The following is a 24,011-nucleotide window of genomic DNA, read 5'->3' on the forward strand; positions in this document are numbered from 1 at the left end:
ATGACACGTTCAATTTATATTTTTCATTTAAATCGTATAAATCATGTATTTGACAAATCATGTATTTGCTTTCATTTCAATTTGTCATTATGGCTATACTCTGTATTATGATAAGAAAGGTTGGAACAGTATTTGTCAGGGCACAATTATGATGGGGAACAGTATCTATTTGATAGGGAACAGTTGACCCAAACCTATTCTGATGGGGTATCAGTACCTGATAGGAAGCAAAGATGGTGAACAAAAGTATCTGCGAACACTGTGATATGGAACTTATCTAATGGGAAACCGTATGGGAACAGTAGGTACATTGAATATGGAAAGGGAACAGTAGGTCTATCTAATATGGAACAGTATATGGAACAGTATCTGACAGGGAATTTGGTTGGGAACAGACAAATAACAAGATGTGCTCGATATTCATTGTCAACACTCAAGATATAAAATTCAAAAGGGACTCGCACATCTGAGCGATCTTTGTTGCAGGTGCATGGTAACAGTTGAATAAGATGAGAAAAAAGAAGAAACCCGCACACTGCTCTTGCTAGTATCGCTGCTCTTTATTAAGCTTTATGTATCGGCCTCAAGGCCTTCGTCAGAGCTTTTTTTGTTTTTTGAAAAAGCTCTGACGAAGACCTTGGGCCGATACGTAAAGCTTAATAAAGAGCAGTTAACCTACCAAGTGCAGTGTGCGGGTTTCTCAAGACATGAAATTGCACAATATATGAATGGATGTCAAACGATTGTTCAATTAAATGTGAGGTACTTTGGCCTTCCTACTGTTATGTTCATTTTGTTCATTTCATCACTGCTTTTTCAGGACCCCTAAGCTCTTTGACGCCCCTCAGGGGCCGCCTGGTTGAGAATCACAGACCTATAACCAGCAAATGCAATAATAACATTTTCCAATGAAGATCATTCATTGCATATGGAAACTGGAAAACAGTTTCATATTACAATACGGGCCTAAAGAATGCTGTTGCATATATATATATATATAATACTGTATATATAATATATACAGTCAATTTTAGACCGTACTTATGTGGGCGTTACAAAGCTGCCCGTCCTGCCAAGTCGCTCAAAAACTGATCTCGGAAATGGCAGACCTACATTGGTTTGATAACAACATTGTGGGAGGAAACCCGTCTGTCGGAGACTACTAAAAACACCTCCTAAAGTACCCATAGTACTCATAGGACTACCCCACCCATTCTCTCAAGTTTGAACTTGATCTAAAAAGCATGCAATGTTTTTTCATTTGAAACAATGTTGAGAAATAAAGTGGGAACTTTTGAAATACAGGCCTCATTGGCGTGATCTCACATGAATTGTTAATTCCGCTGTAACATTTTGCTATCCAGGTTTAACCGTTGATGACTTGTTGTGATATGTGACATATTTGAGATGAATGAGAGTGGGGACAACATTCTTGAAATGGATTCTTTGTCCGAGACAAAATTGGAGGGCGACACGGAAATAGAGATGGGAATGGAAGTTGGTGAGTTAACGTGGATTTCATTATATTTTGCAACGGGAGAGGATTAATTGCAAGACAAAAGGGCGGAATAATGTAGCCTTCTTCTGTAACCTATCGTTTCCGCCTTTCACGAACCAACATTTTATTTTATTTGTTCAAATGTTATTTTGTTGTGTCCCTTATATATTTTCTCCTTGGTTATTTCAAACTTTAAAAAGTATGCAATAACAGTATTGACTTTTGGCACCACCATTGCCCTCTGTAATGAGAGGGTTCTGCTTAGCTGAGGAACGCTCAACTCAGGTATCTTTTTTTATCTGCCTCAATATACCCTACACTATACGTTATCATAAACTTCATTATCATCAGTGTTTATAAAACTGTAGTAAATTGGCTTGGACTCAAACTGTCTCTGCGATTGTCAGTCCAAGGTCACTCATGCACACTTTCGATACTCTCAGTGTTTACCATGAAGGGTGCTCCATACCACTTCTTACAATGCAGCGAATTTTGGGTGTCGTGACCGGGACTCGAGCCTAAATATCTGTGGTTGTTAGGCTAACACGGTAGCCATTACACCAATAAGTCAGACTCAATTGACGAGGTCACTAGTTGTTGAACTAAGGTCGCTGGAATACATAAATATTCCTTTATCACACTGGTAGACATAGCATAGGCTAACAACCACACTGATTCACAGATTATTATTATTATTATTATTGGCCCAATGTACACTCTCACTTTCCCACACAATCAAATATCCTTTGATCGTCGGGATCTTCGGACAGTTTGTTAATAACTAGATCATTACTTTGTAGTTAATAAAGAGTTTATTTCCAAAATTCTATATCCACCAATTTTCAACATTTGTGTTAAAAAGATATATAATCAGAAATGATTGCTTATGGTTACCTTCATGTGTGTTTAAAATATTATAGTTTTTTTATTTATACATTTTGAATGTGTATGTTAAACACTATATACTATATATTAAAACAACAATACAATGACAATACCAATGGCTGCTCCCATCAGTAGGTGCTCTGGTCAGTGGGTGAGCTCGTCCCCMCCTGCCCCAAGAGGCCTGAAGGGCGAAGCCCCTGCCCCCGCCCCTAGGGATTTTCCAAGGGCGGGTAGGACTGAGCCCCTCCCAACGTTCGGGAGGGCATGGAAGCGAGCGCATCCACCAGCACAGACACCGCTCACAGCATGAAACCAAAACATAAAACATAAATAACTAAATGCAAAACATACAATAATCACATCCCCACCCTCACCCCTGATTGGAGGACCTCAAACCTTTATACTGTGCATGTGTGTATATATTTATTCCCACACTCATTATTTCCAACCTTTAGACAGCCACAGATCAACCCAGCTTTCCCAGTGAATCCTAATTCTACCATTTCTTCTTGCTACATCCCTCCATTCTCCCATGGTGTCTCACTAGGGACTTGAAACTCCCGTCTGCAACATTTCTGCTGAAATTGACCCCAAAATAAACATTTTACCCAACAGCACAATGTTATTTCATATTGACTGACTGTGGTCCTTCAAATCCCCCCAAAATGCAGTTTGTAGGTCCAACCGTGCCCTGATATTATGACATAACATCCATTCCTGGACTCCAAAAACAAGCCACCGATGGACAGTACCAAAAGAGATACTCTTTGATTCTGTTTCCACATGGCAGAGTCTGCACAGGGCTGACTGTTTAATGTCTGATATACAGAGCATTCTTTTTGTAGCGAGAATTTCATATAATAGCTTAAATTGAAAAGAACGGATTGATGCGTCAATTGCAGTGGTATAAAGTACTTAAGTAAAAATACTACTTAAATCATTTTTGGGGTATCTGTACTTTACTAAACAATTTATATTTTGGACAACTTTTACTTTTACTTCACTTCCTAAAGAAAATGATTTACTTTTTACTCCATACATTTGTCATGACGCTAGCCCTTTCAGAGAATTAGCTAGCAGAGATGTGAACAACCCCCCCTCTCCTGTTAGGGGGGAGGGGGAGGCAGTTTTACGACTTTACAACCACGTCGTCAATTCCTTTCAGATACACTTCTCTCATTGACCATGCAGTATGGAGAGAGAGAATTTCACAGTAAGACAAAGAGGCTCTCCCGCCCAATTCTACTACATCCCAGAATTGGAGAATTAAACATTATTCATAATTTAGAGAACGTGGAAACGGTCGGTGGCGAAGTCAGCTATGACCCTGTCAGTTTTGTTTCATGTTTGTGACCTCATGAAAGACAATACAGCCACATTACCCTAACTCTGTTAATACAGGTTCCTCAGTTATGAGGCTTGCATCTAATTCTTGTATAAAATGAATGAGTAAAGATTAAACTATTTGTGAAATGATATAATGTGATGTTAACCTTTAAAATTAGAAAATGGTCTTCCCTGTAAAGTTTAACTAAGTCAGTAGCCACGCCCAAGTGAATAGACAATGGTTGGAAATGATGAACCAATCCCTTTTCTACATTTCTATAAAAGCCCCCATGACCCAAAGTCACCTAAGTTCCAAATAACGGGAGGACTTGTCAAGAACACTGACCAACGAGGATGAATCTCCAGAGTGAGATGAACCTCTCAGACCATGTGAACCTCTCACACAACAACCCGGAAGATTCTACAAAGGACGAGGGAGACATCGACTGGGCAAACCAGAGACTCACATCACCAGCTCAACTATCGAAGTCAGCTTCACGTAAATACAATGAATTGCTTTTCCAAATGAGCGATCGTTAGTGGCATATGTATTTATGTGAGAATAGCTTCCCAGGTCCGATAGAGACCCATGTCCTTAGTCTTCCTCTGAATTTACTGTGTTATAACCACACTGTTTTGTGTTGTTTAGTCCACTAGGGATGGTATTTTACTGTATAATGTTATCATGAATTGTATATTCTGTAATTGTGTAATTAGTTAGTAAAAATAAATGATTGAGCCAATTGGTGTATGGATGATTATAGTAAAGGCTGGGTTCGTGCAGATAGCCAAGAATTTTACGTCGTTTGGAATGAGAACTGATGAGGTAGTAATTCATTAATAGAAGACTGTACTCGATAAGATATGAAAATATCTTTAAAATCGATTCAGGGAAAAGACTCTATAAAAATGTTCCTGTGGTGCCCCGACTTCCTAGTTAATTAAAGTTTACATTATTAGTTTAATCACGTGATAATAATTACATATAGAGAATTGATTTGATAAAATAACAGTCTTCACATTTAATGACAAGCCAGAGACACGACACATTTTCCCTGATACTCAAAAGAACTCGATACATTTTGAATGCTTAGCAGGAAAGGAAAAGGGTCCAATTCACGCACTTATCAAGAGAACATCCCTGGTCATCCCTACTGCCTCTGATCTGGCGGACTCACTAAACACACATACTTTGTTAGTAAGTCATGTCTGAGTGTTGGAGTGTGCCCCTGGCTTTCCCAAAAAAATTGGGCCATCTGATTTGCTTAATAGAAGGAATTTGAAATGATTTGTATTTTTACTTTTGATACTTAAGTACAGTTGAAGTCGGAAGTCTACATACACCTTAGCCAAATACATTTAAACTCAGTTTTTCACAATTCCTGACATTTAATCCTAGTAAAAATTCCCTGTCGTAGGTCAGTTAGGATCACCACTTTATTTTAAGAATGTGAAATGTCAGAATAATAGTAGAGAGAATGATTTATTTCAGCTTTTATTTCTTTCATCACATTCCCAGTGGGTCAGAAGTTTACATACACTCAATTAGTATTTGGTAGCATTGCCTTTAAATTGTTTAACTTGGGTCAAACGTTTTGGGTAGCCTTTCACAAACTTCCCACAATAAGTTGGGTGAATTTTGTCCCATTCCTCCTGACAGAGCTGATGTAACTGAGTCAGGTTTGTAGGCCTCCTTGCTCGCACACGCTTTTTCTGTTCTGCCCACAACTTTTCTATAGGATTGAGGTCAGGGCTTTGTGATGGCCACTCCAATACYTTGACTTTGTTGTCCTTAAGCCATTTTGCCACAACTTTGGAAGTATGCTTGGGGTCATTGTCCATTTGGAAGACCCATTTGCGACCAAGCTTTGACTTCCTGACTGACGTCTTGAGATTCAATATATCCAAATAATTTTCCATCCTCATGATGCCATCTATTTTGTGAAGTGCCCCAGTCCCTCCTGCAGCAAAGCACCCCCTCAACATGATGCTGCCACCCCCGTGCTTCACGGTTGGGTTGGTGTTCTTCGACTTGCAAGCCTCCACCTTTTCCCTCCAAACATAACAATGGTCATTATGGCCAAACAGTTCTATTTTTGTTTCATCAGACCAGAGGACATTTCTCAAAAAAGTGCGATCTTTGTCCCCATGTGCAGTTGTAAACCGTAATCTGGCATTTTTTATGGCGCTTTTGGAGCAGCTTCTTCCTTGCTGAGCGGCCTTTCAGGTTAAGTTGATATAGGACTTGTTTTACTGTGGATATAGATACTTTTGTACCTGTTTCCTCCAGCATCTTCACAAGGTCCTTTGCTGTTGTTCTGGGACTGATTTGCACTTCTCACACTTAGTTTGAAGGTAGGCCTTGAAATACATCCACAGGTACATTTTTACATTTTACATTTTAGTCATTTAGCAGACGCTCTTATCCAGAGCGACTTACAGTAGAGTGCATACATTTTATTACATTTTTTTACATACTGAGACAAGGATATCCCTACCGGCCAAACCCTCCCTACCGGCCAAACCCTCCCTAACCCGGACGACGCTATGCCAATTGTGCGTCGCCCCACGGATCTCCCGGTTGCGGCCGGCTGCGACAGAGCCTGGGCGCGAACCCAGCCCAGCCTGGGCGCGAACCCAGAGACTCTGGTGGCGCAGCTAGCACTGCGATGCAGTGCCCTAGACCACTGCGCCACCCGGGAGACTGGTACACCTCCAATTGACTCAAATTATGTCAATGAGCCTATCAGAAGCTTCTAAAGCCATGACATCATTTTCTGGAATTTTCCAAGCTGTTTAAAGGCACAGTAAACTTAGTGTATGTAATCTTCTGACCCACTGGAATTGTGATAAAGTGAATTATAAGTTAAATAATCTGTCTGTAAACAATTGATGGAAAAATTACTTGCGTCATGCACAAAGTAGATGCCCTAACCAACTTGCCAAAACTATAGTTTGTTAACAAGAAATTTGTGGAGTGGTTGAAAAATGAGTTTTAATGACTCCAACCTAAGTGTATGTAAACTTCCGACTACAACTTTGTTAGCACAGCTGAAAACTGTTGTGCTGATTAAAGAAGCAATAGAACTGGCCTTCTTTAGACTAATTGAGTATCTGGAGCATCAGCATTTGTGAGTTCGATTACAGGCTCAAATGGCCAGTAACAAAGACTTTCTTCTGAAACTCGTCATTCTATTCTTGTTCTGAGAAATGAAGGCTATTCCATGCGAGAAATTGGCAATAAACTGAAGCTCTCGTGCAACGCTGTGTACTACTCCCTTCACAGAACAGCGCAAACTGTCTCTAACCAGAATAGAAAGAGGAGTGGGAGGCTCCGGTGCACAATTGAGCAAGAGGACAAGTACATTAGAGTTTCTAGTTTGAGAAACAGACGCCTCACAAGTCCTCAACTGGCAGCTTCATTAAATAGTACCCGCAAAACACCAGTCTCAACGTCAACAGTGAAGAGGCAACTCCTGGATGCTGGCCTTCTAGGCAGAGTTGCAAAGAAAAAGTAATCTGATGCTCCAGATACTCAACTAGTCTAAAGAAGGCCAGTTTTTCTGCTTATTTAATCAGCCCAACAGTTTTCAGCTGTGCTAACACAACTGCAAAAGGGTTTTCTAATGATCAATTAGCCTTTTAAAATGATCAACTTGGATTAGCTAACACAACGTGCCATTGGAACACAGGAGTGATGGTTTCTGAAAATGGGCCTCTGTACGCCTACATAGATATTCCATTACAAATCCGCCGTTTCCAGCTACAATAGTCATTTACAACATTAACAATGTCTACACTGTATTTCTGATCAATTTGATGTTATTTTAATGGACAAATAAATGTGCTTTTCTTTCAAAAACAAGGACATTTCTAAGTGAGCCCAAACTTTTGAACGGTAGTGTATATTCGTTTTACATTGTTTGCAAACTGATATGTGACACGTATTAATTCCAAAATAACATGCAAAACAGGCAATGAATGATGGGTCGCCACTGAACTTATCTAATGGGGAACAGTATGGTGGGGACCCGTAGGTCTATCTAATATGGAACAGTATAGGGAACAGTATCTGACAGGGAATTTGGTTGGGATCAGAACAGATAACAAGGGGTCACATTTTAAGAGTAAAATATGTGGTCTATATTTATTGTCAACACTCAAGATATGAAATTCCACAATATGGATGTCAAACAATCTTTCAATTAAATGTGAGATATGTTGACCATACTGTTATGTTCAATTTGTTTGCTTTGTCCCTACCTTTTCAGGACTCCAAAGCTCTTTGAGGACACCCACGGGCCCACTGGTTAATAATAACCAGCAAACGCAATAATAACATTTCCCAATGACAATCATCCATTCACTGCATATGAAAATCGGAAAACGACAACTACACTACGGGCCACGAATGCTATTCAGACAGTTTATGTGGGCGTAACAAAGCTGCCAAATCGCTCAAAAACTAGGCTGGTGGGAGGGAACCGGTCTGTCTAGAGAGACTACTCAAAAACCCTCCTCCTAAATTACCCATAGTCCGTATAGGACTACCCACCCACTCTTTCAAATTAGAATTTGTTCTGAAAAGCATGCACCGTTTTTTCTTTTGAAACAATGTTGACAAATAAAGTTTGTCAACTTTTGGAACACATGCAGCTCATTGGCAGTAATCTACATGATGTGTTATTCCCGCGGTAAAATTTTCCAGACAACCCTCCACTTTTAACCATTTATGACTTGTGATATGTGACAGATTTATTAAAATTAGTGAGAACGGGTACAACGACAATTTTAAAATGGATTATGTGTCCGAAACAGAATTGGAGGGCGACACGGAGATAGAGATGGGTATGATAGATGACGTCGGTAAGTTCACGTGGATTTCATTATCTTTCGCGACACAAGATATTTTATCGCAAGAGAAAAGGGCGGAAGAATGTAGGCTTCCTTTGTAGCCTTTCGTTTCCACCTATCATGAACCATATGCTACGCTACGCTATTCAAAATATAGTTTTTTTGTGCACATTTCTTTTCTTGTCAAATGTAATTATGTTTTACACCTTATATGTTTTCTCCTTTATTATTTCATACGTTCAAGAATTATGCAATAACTACTGACTTTTGGCACCACCATTGCCCTCTGTAATGAGAGGGTTCTGCTCTACCTTACACTATACATGATCATAAACTTCATTATCATCTACCACAGTGTCAATAATACTGTAGTGAATTAGAGGGTATCATAACTGAGAATCAAACCCAGTCACTGACTGGTCAATCCTTCCTTTGGAAAGTAAGCTCCAATGTTTCCAAATCTCTTTATGCACAGGCACACATTCCATGGCCTCAGTGTTTACCATGAAGGATGCCCCATCCCACTTCTGACACCAGTGCAGCGAATGTTGGGATATCTGTGGTTGTCAGGCTAAGGCCTTAGCCAATACACCAAGAGGTCCGACTTACTTGACTACGTCGCTAGTTGTACTAAGGTCGCTGGAATACATAAGTATTCCTTGATCACACTGGAGGACATAGCAATAGATAGGCATAGGCCTAACAACTGCATTGATTACATTCACAGATGCCAGATTTCAGTCATAGCCTATGGCTGACTGCACAGCTTTCCCCTACTCCAGTCTAAATTCACAAGAAATGAACATATTTTTGGCCCAATGTAGACTCCCACTCTCCTACAATGTATCAATTCTCTGGGATCAGGCAGGTTTTCATTACTAGATAATTACTTGATAATAGTTGTAGTTTCAGGTTATATATGCACTGAGGGAAGGGCCTGAAAAAAATCCACATCGATTTATGTGTTTTATACTCTCTCCATTTAACAAAGTACTTTGAAAGTGCTTCCAACAAGTGCTGGTGCTTCATCAGTCTGTCTTTCTACCATGAGCTAGTAAACATAGCCTTTGACCTGGTCTAGCATCAGTACAAGCAGGCTCAGCGTAGCATGTCTGTTCCTAGGGAAGTACTCTACAGGGGGAAAAGGGTTACCTGTATAAATCACATAGCTAGATGGTTTTGCTGAAGGTAAAGATTGTATGGTGTCTCATATGTTCACAGTCAAACTTGGAGAAATGCATGACACATGGCATGCAGTATGCAAGTATTTAAGTATTTCTGGTAACTTCAAAGGATCTGCATGCCAAACAAGTGAGAAATATTGCATACAAGCAAGTCAAGTGAAGTACATCAGGCATGCTTCAATTCAATAACATTGGAAGATTTTTAAATAATGTTTTCAGCACAGTTTTATTAGCACAGTTGCTATCAACTTGTCGAATGGAGGTACTTGCCTAAGAGACTTAAACAAACTATTCCATCATGGAGTATCTGAGTTTGAACATTTACAGTCTTTTCCAGGGCGTTACTAAGGGTAATGTTTTCCAAACACCATCTGATTCCAGTTACATTAGGTTTCCATAGTACTTCCTACCATGGGACGTTTAGAAGTTTTCCAGATGGAATGTCATCTGTTGTGTAAAGTATGAATGTAGTACCAGACACAATAAAATATAACATTTAACTGAATGAACACAATTTAATGTGGGTTGTTGAATGTGCTTTACTTTGGTATTATATTCCCCTCTGAAATAAAGATCTGAGTACTTTGCACTGGTGCATATGCTCATTAAATCTGATAATGCATAATAATCTGCTGGGCCTTGTCAGAGTCTTACAAAAGATGTTGGTTAAGAAGAGTCACATCTCCATCAAGATCTTGTCATGCAWGTCTCTCATGTCTTTAATACATGTTTTTTTTGGGGGGGGGCAGTCTATTCTCAGGAGTTTTTCCCAACCTTTGAGAGTATACCTGAGGGGGCATCAGTGCCCAAAGTGGAGAAGGTGAGTCTCAACCCTTTAAATTGTATAACATTTCTGCATTATGAAAATGATTAGTACGCATAGCTTTGATAGTAGTTGTAGTATTAGTTTGAGCTGCCAATGAATAACTTTACAATTAATACCATATTTGTATAACATGGCTTGTTCTTGCATTTATTTCACCAAGAGGGATGTGGATGAATTCGCTTTTGTATTTTCATATGCAGAAAATGCATGAATCAATGTGGCAAATATCTGTAATTACAAGAGAGGTCTATGTTTGATCCCAATCCAAATGTGGACTGTTATCGTTCATGGAACAAAAAAGGGTGTGTCACTTTTTGTTGCTACTCTTCCCTCCCTCTCCCATCTAAGTCTGATGTCAGTTGAGAAAGACGTTGTCTAGTAGGGTCTCATACAAGCACAGTGAGGCTGTCTGTCAGTCCCTCTCTCGTTAAAGGACATGTATGATATCATGGAAGAAGAAGAGTTTGAGTTTGAGGCTGTGGAGCTACCCGATATCACTGTGGAGCTACCAGATATCGCCTGTTGTTTTTGCCCACAGGCTGAGTTCAACGGCAAATCTGACTCTCTGTTCTTCAATGATGGGGTTAGACGGATCGACTTTGTCTTAGTCTATGAAGATGAGGACATGAAGGAGATTGACAAAAATAGAACGTTCCAGAAACGTAAAGTAAGTGCATTTCTAGTGGCAGATTGTGAGTCTAAGTGTCCTTATTCACTTTCAACATGGTCAGCAGGTTTCTGTCTAACAGAAGTTAAAAACAGTATTCCTACTGTGCTGTGAAAAAGCATGTTTGAAATGATATGCAGTTTCACAATGTAAGCATACTTTTGAGGAATATGTGAATCTAAATGTGTTTTCTTAAAGCTTAAGAGGAGTACTGTACTATCTATGAAACAAGTTACTAAAGCCGCATTCCATCAAAGATGTTAACTTGTAGGAATCAGTGTTATGTTCCGTCATAGAAGCTGATGTTGTCTTATGGCAGGACCTACGGCATTCACACAACACTTTCTCATTGTACACCCGGATAACTGACTTTGAATATTTGTACAGGGAGTTTTTCTTTGCTGCAGTCACGGTGTGTCAGATCTAAGGTATCCCTATGATTAATATGAGGCCATTTACAAATGTACAATAATTTTATCATCATATGTCAAATAAACATACCAAAATAAAACATGAGGAAACTCTAGACAGGGTGTTGCAAATGCAGGTATGTTGTGTACTGTATTACACACTTTTATGAAAGTAAAATCTCTGTTTCACAATATCCATCCAGGTGACAGAAATGTAACATACACTAACACACTATCCTTGCAAATGTCAAAATATCATTTTCTAAATGTCAGATTTTGGCACATCATAATGGCTGAAATAATAAGTAAATGCACCTTTGATAGAGGTAACATTTGTGATTCACCAACAATCCCCCATATGTTGAATGTTTTACAATGAATGGTTTGTGAGCAGGGAGTATTGAAAGCAGCAGGAGTGTACACGCCTCCTATGCAGCTGTGGTCGCTTATGTTGCCAAGCTCTTGATGTCATGACCCATTGGGGCTATTATGACATGCCCAGACTAGACACTCCATTATATAGACACTCCATTATACTGAAGGGCTGCTGTGGTGGTTTTAATGCACTTTCACAGACGGAGAGGGAAAAGGAGTCAAAATTCCACTTCCCTAGAAACTGACCCTTTAGTCATTCCCAACCCAGTTATATATCCTGTATTTACAATTCTCTACAAGTATTGTGGATGCACATAACAGAAGCATACAGACGTACAGTATGTAGTAGCAATGTATTTTGATTGACCAATGAGCTTTTATTTATTTGACGTGGTTTTATCAGAAGTCTTGTATCGTACACACAATTCCCATATAGATGTAGTCAGTTTCATACATGGTTGAAATCAGTCAGTGCATTGCTATCCATTGAGGGGAAATAAGTCAATCTAATGTCAATATAWTGACACTTTTAATTCATTATTTACTATACACAACCACAGTTAAGATGGGATAATAATAATAATGTATTAGATATTACATTTWACATTTGTAAAGCACTTGTCATTACAAGAGTAATAAGAGAAACAGATTGGATCTCATCCAATAGGGAAACAGAAGGGGCAGTGTTACAAACACAGGATCCATTGATTTAACATCCTGTATTCTCTTCCCTAGCAACGCAGAGAGTACTTTGAGGCCAGCTTGATGAAGATGGGGATGGAACTAGAGGCTGCCAGATCTGTGAGTGGCCACATAATGCATTTTACAAGGACTGGCTTTATGTATTTACTCTGCTGTTAGCTTGCAGAGTGGGGTTGAGTGTGTCGATCTTCRGGGAAGATTGGATGGAAACAATATTTAGTATCTTACATTCGTTTGGTCTGAAATGGTAGAGAAATACCTAATGTTTGTTTTTGTTACATAGTTTTATTATCATGCTGCTTATTTAAGTGACCCTGTGGATCTTGTTTTTGGCTGCATTTTAGATAGCAGACACAGTGGTTTTACAAAGTTTTCCTTTAACAGCCAACTATTTCCTCAGAAAGGGTTGAGATTGAATTGCAGTGGGAAAACTATGGCACCAATCCCATTATTTGAGTAGTTTCCCAAATATTGGCAAACTTTAGTGGTATTTCATGGAATAGGATCAATGAGTTAACATTGATAAACACAGAGCCAACTTCTGATTTTGTAGATAATAAAGTATTGCATTAGATTTATGTGATGTTTTAGTACTTGTTTTATGTCAAGGATGTAATTTGTGATCATGGCAATGTCTTCTTAATTGCCCCTTAGGGGATTACTGAAGTTGTAATACATTTAGTTGAAATGAAAAGGGCTGCCTTATCTTGTTGTTTTATCTTCGTCATTCCGACAAGGTGGTAGATGAGAAGCTGTTGTTCGTCAAGGTGCACATGCCCTGGGATGTGCTGTGTACCTACGCCGAGGTCCTCCACATCAAGCTGCCCATTCAGCCCAATGACCTGTCCACCACGTCCTCACCCTTCAACTTCCTCAGCTGCATCACCAGACACTTCTACCCCAGCGAGGACCTCATAGCCAAGGAGACGGAGTACTTTACTGCCCCGTTCGAGAAGGACAGGCTGGAGTACTTCTACGTGAAGGACCGGGACCTCTTCTTCACGCCATCCATGAGGAGTAGAATGGCAAGTGCACTGCTTTCTTTACCTCATCATGGAGTATAAACCCCAAAGTCAACCAATAAGAGGTTAAAGATGCAGCAGCGTACTAGATTTTGATAGAGATTCAAAATAAATCACTAAAAAGAAGTCACCTCATTGACTTTCTTTCGGTAGTTTAAGCATCTCAGGTTTCTGATGCTGCTAAATGGTGTTGGAAGATATTTTGTCTGTAGACCACTTAGATTGGTTATTCAGCCCTTTGGTTATTCAGCCCTTGCGCTATGAAAATATCAATGTACCTATACTTAAAACATAGTGTTAACACTCTTTTCTTAACACTTCAATGAWAACAGAATGGTTGGTCTTCCTCCTCAGGCCTACTACATCCTCAGCCGAGCCCCCTATGAGGTGCGAGGGAACATCAAGAAGTTTGGTGTCACAAAGCTGCTCGATGGGGGGGTGTACAAGGCTGCTTATCCCCTGCATGATGTGAGTGGGGATAAAGAGYGGGGTGGCACTAGTAACTGACAACATAGTACATTAAACACCAATCCATCTGTGAAAAGACTGAGCAGTGTTTTTATGRACTTTTTAGTTTTGTTTYCTGTGAACTTACTTTAGTGCAGATTCAACGTCAGGTCGAAAGAAGATGAGTGCCCCAATGAGAGATACCTCCTGTATAACGAGTGGGCTCACCCTAAAAGTTTCTATAAGATGCAGCCACTTGATCTCATAAGGTAATTCATGCTTTAATCTACTTTCGCAAAAATGCACATTGCACACACATCGCTGCTTTAGCATAATAAGGTGTTGAGAATTATTATTCCAAACAGAATGTGCTTAGAGGCCTAATCRTTGTAATTACGGAAAATATGGGATGGAAATAATAMAATTTTCATTTTYTCACAGAAAGTATTATGGGGAAAAGATTGGAATTTACTTTGCTTGGCTGGGCTTCTATACAGCCATGCTAGCCCTCGCTGCCATTGTTGGACTTGGCTGTTTCATTTATGGGTACACGACTCAAGAAACAAGCACCTGGAGGTATGTTTAAAAGTCAAAGAAAGTACTTCAGAAACCCACAACACCATAGAAATGTATTACAAGTTGCTAAATCTAGTGTATATCAAATGAAGATCAATTATTTACACGTAAGGTTAAGTAGAGTAAATATAAGTTGATTGATGTTCCTTCCATGCCGTTCCCTGACACTCTAACTGTGTGAAAACCCAATGATTAACAACTTTGTTGCATCTTGTTGTTGAGTTTTTGGTGAAGTTTGACCCATCTGTTCTGTTCATTTATTGGACAGCAAAGAGGTGTGCGACCCTTTGATTGGAGGAAATATTGTGATGTGTCCGCAGTGTGATAAGGAGTGCACATACTGGAGGCTCAACAGCACCTGTGAATCTTCTAAAGTAAGTCATGCATACATTAGGGTTCACTAATTCCGGTACATGGCTGTACARGTTTTTTCTCATTCACTCACATGGTTAATTCAGAGTGATTATGATTATGAAAGTGACTTATATGGATAGTGAGTCCCTTAAAATTATATTTGCCAATGCTTGTTATGTCAGACTGTTTTCTCAGACTCCTTGGCCCATGAGACATGCTACAAGTCATATTAAACCTTTTTGAACAGGGTTTGTTTTCATATAAATTTACAAAGAGTCATGGATGGAGAGAAAAAATGATGTGAAAAGCGAAGTATTTCATGTGATCTTGTTTTCCTTAGAAACTGTGCATATTTGATAACTATGGGACGCTGGTGTTTGCTGTCTTTATGGCCATTTGGGGTGAGTCATTTAATTAATTAAACTTACCAAATGTTCAAATGTAGAGGTTTCAGAAACTGTATTATTTTAGTGTGTAGTTTTGTTGATATAAGCTTATTAGCAATTAGATGTTGCATGATAATCATATTAGAGTTTTCCTCAGCACATGCTACAGTCTAGGACCAGGCAAGTAAAATAAAGCTTTACACTCTTGTTCCCATCCTGGGTCTAGTGACCGTGTTTCTGGAGTTCTGGAAGCGCTACCAAGCAGAACTGGAGTATGAGTGGGACACCGTGGAGTTCCTGGAGCAGGAGGAGCAACCTCGTCCCGAGTATGAGGCCAAGTGTAACCACGACAGAATCAACCCTGTCACACGGGTAAGGAAGATGTGTTCGTCACACAGTCCATATGGTGATTCCATAGCGTCAGACTCAGGAGGCTAGAAGAACACTCCACAACCGATGATAGTAATGTTATATACTTGTTTTAAAATTTAAATATTACCTGTATCATTACTTCATTGTAAAACATGTTATTCTTCATTTAGGTAAAAGAGAAAGTACCTTATACAGCCTGTGGACGGTGTATAAGAGTGTCTTTAGGAATTGGGACTGTCTTATTCTGGGTAAAAACTTTTGGATTTCTCTACTGGTATCTTGTTCTGAATAGGCCAATTCATATGCACTCCAACATATATATATTTTTTTATATAACCCTAACCTTTGTTTCAAGTCTGACCCCCCCAATTCTTGTGTTTGTGCTTGTGTTCAGATTGTGTTGATCCTAGCGTCAGTGGTGGCCATCATCGTATACCGACTGGCAGTGTTCTTCTCATTTTCGACGAGACTCCAGTCTGACCTAAAGGAGCTCGAACCGTTTAAGGAGTATGTGACCGCACAAATGGCCACCTCCGTCACTGCTTCTATCATCAGCTTCGTAGTAATCATGGTGCTCAACATCCTGTATGAGAGGGTTGCCATCTGGATCACTGACTTTGGTGAGACGCCCCAATGTCAAACAGGAAATATGTGGTTTGCTATACGGAACTATGGTGTTTCTCAAACTGCTTGCAGACAAGGGCTAATATTCACTCAAACATGCCTTAGCAAGGTTGATGCAGTGCCCCAAACATTCTGCAATTATACMATGRTATGAGTAAATATTGCACGCCAATAGGTCTGAAGTAATCCAAATATATGTATGCCAACAKATTTATACTSTAGGAAATTCACACCACCACRATAGCCCTTAGCTGATRTCCTTATYCAGAGTCAYTTGCAGAATCTGGACACMRCAAAAGCTTGATTTAAGCCTGATGTTTTTTTGATGAGACTGAGAAGATGCCTTACTTCATTTTAAAGAGCTACCAAGGACCAGGACGGATTATGAGAACAGTCTGACTCTGAAGATGTTCCTGTTCCAGTTTGTCAACTACTACTCCTCCTGCTTCTACATTGCCTTTGCCAAAGGGAAAGTGGTTGGTTACCCTGGGCAACCTGTTTACCTGCTGGGAAAGTACAGGAATGAGGAGGTACGTACGCCTATCAGTTGATTGAAAGATCAGTTGATTGAAGGCTCAGTTGATTGGTGCTTGGCACAGAATATGTGATAACACAGTATGACAGTGTTTTGCTTTTTCCACTTCGCTTGTCTTCTAACTACGTTTCCAAATTATTAGCTGTTGCATTCTGTGGCATTTTTGTTTGACTCATATTTCAAATGAAAGACCTAGATGAGAAAATCTTCCACAAAATACAAGTTGTTTGAATGGAGGTGCTTTATCATGTAATACTACAAGATGGCCGACATTGGTTCATGCATTGTTTGTGTCACATCCTTACCAGTGTGATCCAGGAGGATGCCTGATTGAGTTGACAACCCAGCTCACTGTCATCATGGGCGGTAAAGCCATCTGGAATAACATTCAGGAGGTGTTGTTGCCGTAAGTTTTTGGTTCAATGGAAGAACATAAAATAGCCAACCACATCAGCTCTCTAGGAGCCCAGCAACCGTAAAGTTTACCAGTTACATTGGATCAGGGTTGGTTCAATGGTTTATTCCATCCCAACTCAAAATGCAATTCCCCCTTATCTTCCAGTGTATCTGTATCCAGACATCATTATTATCTGATTCAGAGAGCAATCATAAAGGCGTCTCCTTGTAGGCACTAACGGAGACTAACTCTACCATGGCTTATTGGCCAAAGCCTATGGGGAAATTCATGTTTTTTTGTTGGGTTTCTGGATAAATGCCAAAAACACAGGCTTAGGAGATCTTATACGTTTTGTTCTATGAGATCCTTTTCATCCGCTAACGTCACTTTTTGTGAATTTTAAAGCATTTATGTAATCAAAACAAAAACATAAAGCACATAAAGGCTTCACAATTCATTAAGGTCATGTTAACTGGCTGATATTATCTCATAGGAGAAAACGTATAATATCTCCTAATCCTATTTCAACCTCAGACCTTATTTTCGGCATTTATCCCAAAACCCCATTCTTTCCCTATTAATTTTCCCCATAGGAAATGCTAACTAATTTCAGTTTTTTAGTATTTTTAGTATTTTCCCCATAGAAAATGCTAACTAATTTCAGTTTTTTAGGACTACAAGCTGGCGAGCTCTATTACCTTGTTATACGCATCATGATTCTGCGATTGACATGTTTCTCATCAGGTGGATGAAGAATTTGATATTCCGCTACTGCACACGTGTGGGGTCTGAAAAAGTGATTCCTCGCTGGGAGCAGGACTATCAGCTGCAGCCCATTGGGAAGCTGGGCCTCTTCTATGAATACCTGGAGATGGGTAAGATATGAAGAATGAGGCAAACTCTCTCCCTTCTCACGCAATTAAAACCCTGATCTCCCGGGCATCTTGTAGATCTGAGGATTGGATAGGTGTGGACACAATATGGTGGTAGCTATATGCGTATGCGGCTGAAGTTTTTAAGCTGATCCTGCTATTTCTTTGGGGTCTGTCCAGAAACCCTCTAGCCCCTATCCCCAAGGCACTTACTTAATCTAGAAGGGTTGGATGGACATAAGCTATATGTGCAATCCCCCTAGTACTATATAGTATCAGTCCCTAGCTAGCCCATCAGCTACTATATCATAGTATCAGGTCCCCCTAGCTAACCTATCAGCTACCTCATATAGTATCAGGTTCCCCTAGCTAGCTATGAGCTAATGATCATAGTATCAGATTCCCTAGCTAGCTCTATCAACTATTGATCATAATATCAGTTCCCCCCTAGCTTGCTATCAGCTACTATAGTATAGGTTTCCCACTAGCTGGGCGTATAGCTTCTAACTATCATAGTATCAGGTTTCTCCTAGCTAGCCTATGAGTACTAACTTATAGTGTCAGGTTCCCCTAGCTAGCCTATCAGTCACTATCATAGTATCATGATCCCCCGTCGGCTACCTATCACAGCTTATAACAATATATGGTATGCAGGTTCCCCCTAGCTAGCTATGAGCTACTATCTTATGGTATGCAGGTCCCCTGTAGCTATAGCTTTATAGATCTAGGATCCCTATGAGTATCGATACTCATAGTATCAGGTTCCCCCTAACTGAGCCAATCAGCTTATTATAATTGATCAGGTTCCCCCTAGCTAGCCTATCAACTACTATCATAGTATCAGGTTAAGTCTATTGATGGAAATGCTTTTTTCTGCATGATCAATTGGCTTTGTGTCTGCGTGGTTTTTTCTACAGTGATCCGTTGGTTTTGTGACTCTGTTTGTGGCCTCCTTCCCCCGGCTCCTGTCCTGGCTCTGGTCAATAACCTCTTTGAGATGGGGATGCTGGAAGATCACACCAGTCCGCGATGGTTCCAGAGAAGGCCAAGATGGGCGTGGCACCCATTCCAAGGTGTCGCCATCTTGGCTGTGCTCAATGTGAGTGATGGCTCTCCCATTGGATTTGAAGTATTATGAACATACATATATTTTTTAAGATGATGTATGTCAGCCCTGACCTTAGAGATCTTTTTATGTCTCTGTTTTGGTTTGGTCAGGTGTGAGTTGGGGTGGGTATTCTATGTTTTTATTTGTATTTCTATGGTCGCCTTTTCCACCTGTCTTTGTGGGAGTTGACTTTGTTTATGGCACAGCCTTTAGCTTCACGGTTTGTTTTGCAGTGTTTATTGTTTTGTCGCGTATTCACCTAAATAAAATAAATTACGTTGCACGCTGCACCTTGGTCCAGTTCATTCAACAGCCGTGACAATGTATTTATCTTGGTTTATTCTCCATTGCATAATCCATCACTGGATGTCAGTCATATGATTTAATTGTTACATGCTGATGTAGTGACATTCTTAGATAATAATTAATCATTATGATGAGCACCAGTTTAAAGTGCACTGTCTCCTCCTTCCTTGTCTCCCTGCAGGGCATGATCATTGCTTTCACATAAGACATATCCAACGATTGGTTTACTACTGGTCTTTCTCTGTGTATCCCTATGGAGACCATTCCAGTCACACCATGCAGGGCTACATCAACAACACGCTCTCTGTGTTCGACATCCAGGACTTCTCCAACAAGAGCCGGCCCTTGCAAACACCTTACTGGTTCAATAACAGCACCACCTGCAGGTAATGTGAATGTATATGAGATGGGTTTAAATGAAATCGTGTTAGACATTGAAATAGTTCATGCAGTCTCTCTGTCATACTTTAGATATCGAGATTTCAGATATCCACCAGGACACCACAGACAATATGAATACAGTATATACTACTGGCATGTGATAGCTGCCAAGATGGCTTTCATAATAGTTGTAGAGGTGAGTAGAAATTTCTCTGAAATGTTGCTTTGACCTGATTTTTCTTTCTACAGTGTAGTCTAATGCCAGATGGACATTTTCTAGCCTTTCAAGAAATCCTAATAATGTTTTCCCTCCTTCCGACCCTTATACCATTGTCCCCTCAGCACATTGTATACCTGACCAAGTTCGTTCTGTCCTACGTGATCCCGGACGTGCCTTACACAGTGAGGGAACAGATCAAACGAGAGAAGTACTTGAGCCAGGTCATCCTTCACGAGACCAACCTCAAACTGGTGACCAAACGCTTAAAGCCTGTCGCTGATAAGATACTTAAACACAATGAGGACAAGGAGGAGGAGATGGACCTTTACTTTTAATCTCCGAAACTTTGTCAGAGAAGAGAGAGTCCTGCCTTTGTCAGGACCTACAATATTTACAAGTATTGTGAGCAGCTAAAGATGTATTCAATACATGTTTTAATAACTTTAATTACTATGAATTAATATTATTAACATTAGTAGTAGCTTAATAGCTTGGTGGGGACTACGACCAACCAAACCAGCCATGAAGCTCAGCTCTGTTGCTCAGATCTCTGGATCTATTGCATATTTAGCACTTTTATGTCACTGATTGTTACATGTACACTGTTACATTTAATGTGTCTTGTATTGTTAAAATTAGGATTCAATGCCATATGTTTGACTGTATGGTAAATATGGAAGATTATGAATGACAACAATACTTTTCTAATTTAAACAACATACAGATTTTTATACAATTTGTGGCCTAGGCCTATCCAAACATTTATAATACTCAAGGTGTGCTTGATTTAGTCAGGAATAATTCCAAAAGCTCAAATTGCGTTGACCAGGCAAGCCATCAAGTATGGAAGCTCGTTCCCGCCACCCAAGAAAAAATATCTGACTACGAGTTATGAGATAATAAGGTATAATTATGAGATAGAAAGTTATAATTATGAGATAGAATGTCTGGATCATGGACATTGAATAGTCCTGCAGGTCGACCCCTTTTAAAGGGGAAATCTGGGATTCGCACAATAACAAAGCTTCTCCCACCACAGCTGAGGAATGGGGTAGGAGAAATGTAACCAATCTCAAATACATAGACACAAGGACTCACATATGGATGCAAGGACTGACCATCCATGAGATACAAATTATATTTTTAAACATGTGTTGAAGCTATACTGTGTTTGTTTACAATTACATTGTTTACACACAAGAGAGTAAACCAAGCTTATATTTTGGGTTCTGATTGGGTAAGACCGTTACTAATTTCTAAGTTACATTATTGAAGAATCAGTGGCTTTACACTGAATGTAAAAACATATTTCCATGACATAGACTGACCAGGTGAATCCAGGTGAAAGCTATGATTCCTTATTGATCTTACTTGTAAAACCCACTTCAATCAGTGTAGATGAAAGGGAAGAGACAGGTTAAAGAAGGATTTTTATTGAGTCATGGATTGTGCATGTGTGCCATTCAGAGGGTGAAAGGGCAAGACAAAAGATTTAAGTGCCTTTGAACGGGGTATGGTAGTAAGTGCCAGGCGCATTGGTTTGAGAGTGTCAAGAACTTCAACGCTACTGGGTTTTTCACGCTCAATAGTTTCCYGTGTGTATCAAGAATGGTCCACCACCCAAAGGACATCCAGCCAACTTGACACAACTATGGAAAGCATTGAAGTCAACATGGGCCAGCATCCCTGTGGAACACTTTCGACACCTTGTAGAGTCCATGACCCAACAAATTGAGGCTGTTCTGGGGGCAAAAGGGAGTGCAACTCAATATTAGGAAGGTGTTCCTAATGTTTGTACATATTAATTAAATCTGATGTCAACCAGATGTCATCAAACAGGCACCAACTCACATCAACAAACTCTTCAATACGTTAATATTGAACAATATCACCACAATCACTCTATCTTTTTCTCTCTCTCACATTCACACACACAATGTGTGATTGACTATAAGATATGCATAAGGTTATCCTTAGTTGAGGAGGGCCTGATGCAAAGTGCACATTGGATTTATATGATACAGATCGCCTGAACATATCTCATAATAATGACTTACTATCATATAATTATGACTTTCTACCTCATAACTCGTAGTCAGATTTTATTTTTGGGTGGCGGGAAAGAGCTTCCATACATACTCATGGTCACCTCAAGTATTTACAGTAACATTTTTGACCTATGTATTCGATTTCAAGCATTTTGATAGAAGTCTACCTCTTGAATCAATATATGTTGCTGTATTATTGTGATTTTTTAAAACCAAAGGTATATATGAACTAAGAATCTGCCCTGTGTACAATATTTGTCTTTCAAGTATTTTGTCAAGTGTATTATAATTTGTATGTTATCCCAAATAAAATCTAAATTCTTTGTTTTTTTATATAGAACCGTGATTATGTTGGTCGTCCTTTCAAAGTTCAGGTCAGATACAGTTCTTCTTCCAAATAAACTGCACATGTTCTCATACTTGAAATGGTGTGTTGTGTCTGCCATTGCCCCGACAGTCTTGTGACTGGTTTGTGACTGATGTTTGTTTGCTTTTGGACTCAAATGTTATCTAGTAACAAAGATTGTCTATCATATTGACAAGATAGTCAAGTGACCGCTTTAACAATGGAAATACGTGTCCTCAAATATGGAAGGCGGATGGGAGGAGGGGAGATCAGGTGGGACCATTCTATCCAATGAGAGGGCAGATATGCTGTGAACAACAGGCGATAGAAATAGATAGAGGACTCATCTTTGCATCTGTGCCATTATAGCGTCTTTGACGGCATTTTAAAGTAGTTCGTTTTCTTCTTCTTTGGCTGATTTCTACTAACTCATAGGAATCCCCAACCAGTTGACTACTTTAAAATGGTGGAAGCCTTCAATGGCAATGTCCATGCTAAAACGTGTTATATCCATGATGAGTCCTATATCTATCGCTATGACAACAGGGCTCCCGAGTGGCGCAGCGGTCTAAGGCACTGCATCTCAATGCTAGAGGCGTCACTACAGACCCAGGTTTGATTTCAGGCTGTGTTACAACCGGCAGTGATTAGAAGTCCCATAGAGCAGCGCACAATTGGCCCAGTGTCGTCTGGGTTAGGGTTTGGCCGTGGTAGGCCGTCATTGTAACTAAGAATTTGTTGTTAACTGACTTGCCTAGTTAAATAAAGGTTCAATTTAAAATGAAAAAGAACCTCCGATATAAAGTTTTTTTTTGTCAAAGTTACCGAAATGCCACGTCTGTCCACTTATATCGTTGCATTCATAACAACCTAACCATTATGACAATTTTATTCCATCAAATAAGCCTCACGTAGCAAATTAGCAATTTGATTTTTTGTTGAGCAAATTCGATACTCTCATTGACCTCCGTGCAAAAATTCCTCACGTCGTTAGATTGTTTTCATGGACAGATTTTGGGCAGAGTAAAACCTCTCGCTTCACGTCTTCCTCTCTGGTAGTAATCAACACAGTCTTTTGTTCAGGCAAATGATTGAACACCCCGGTGTGAAGGAGTGAGTAGACATGAGATGGTAGCAGATGTCTGACAGTCTGCAGTGAATGCCATGCAGGAGAAGGATCCCGACAGTGAAGAAGGTGCACTTTGTTGCGTTTATAGCGCAAGTGATACATTGCACTAGTCAAACTCATAAAACATGTAAGAAGTTAGACATCATTGTGAAGGCGGCAAA

The 24,011-nt window shown here is 39.8% G+C and overlaps 1 protein-coding gene across 1 annotated transcript; it reads left to right on the top strand.

Moving 5' to 3' along the window:
• Positions 1-1,322: 1,322 nt before the first annotated feature.
• LOC111955636 (anoctamin-6-like) lies at positions 1,323-22,715 on the top strand. Its single transcript, XM_070436415.1, has 20 exons — positions 1,323-1,501; positions 10,497-10,567; positions 11,112-11,240; positions 12,761-12,826; positions 13,465-13,752; positions 14,104-14,217; positions 14,350-14,465; positions 14,638-14,772; positions 15,041-15,146; positions 15,467-15,527; positions 15,739-15,884; positions 16,055-16,132; positions 16,279-16,504; positions 16,869-17,038; positions 17,352-17,449; positions 18,185-18,315; positions 19,230-19,385; positions 19,908-20,112; positions 20,198-20,303; positions 20,450-22,715. The coding sequence occupies exons 1-20, from the start codon at positions 1,408-1,410 to the stop codon at positions 20,660-20,662; spliced, it is 2,709 nt and encodes a 902-aa protein (XP_070292516.1). The 5' UTR covers positions 1,323-1,407; the 3' UTR covers positions 20,663-22,715.
• Positions 22,716-24,011: the final 1,296 nt, after the last annotated feature.

Source organism: Salvelinus sp. IW2-2015, linkage group LG3 (genome assembly GCF_002910315.2).
Source record: "Salvelinus sp. IW2-2015 linkage group LG3, ASM291031v2, whole genome shotgun sequence".
NCBI classification, from domain to species: domain Eukaryota; kingdom Metazoa; phylum Chordata; class Actinopteri; order Salmoniformes; family Salmonidae; genus Salvelinus; species Salvelinus sp. IW2-2015.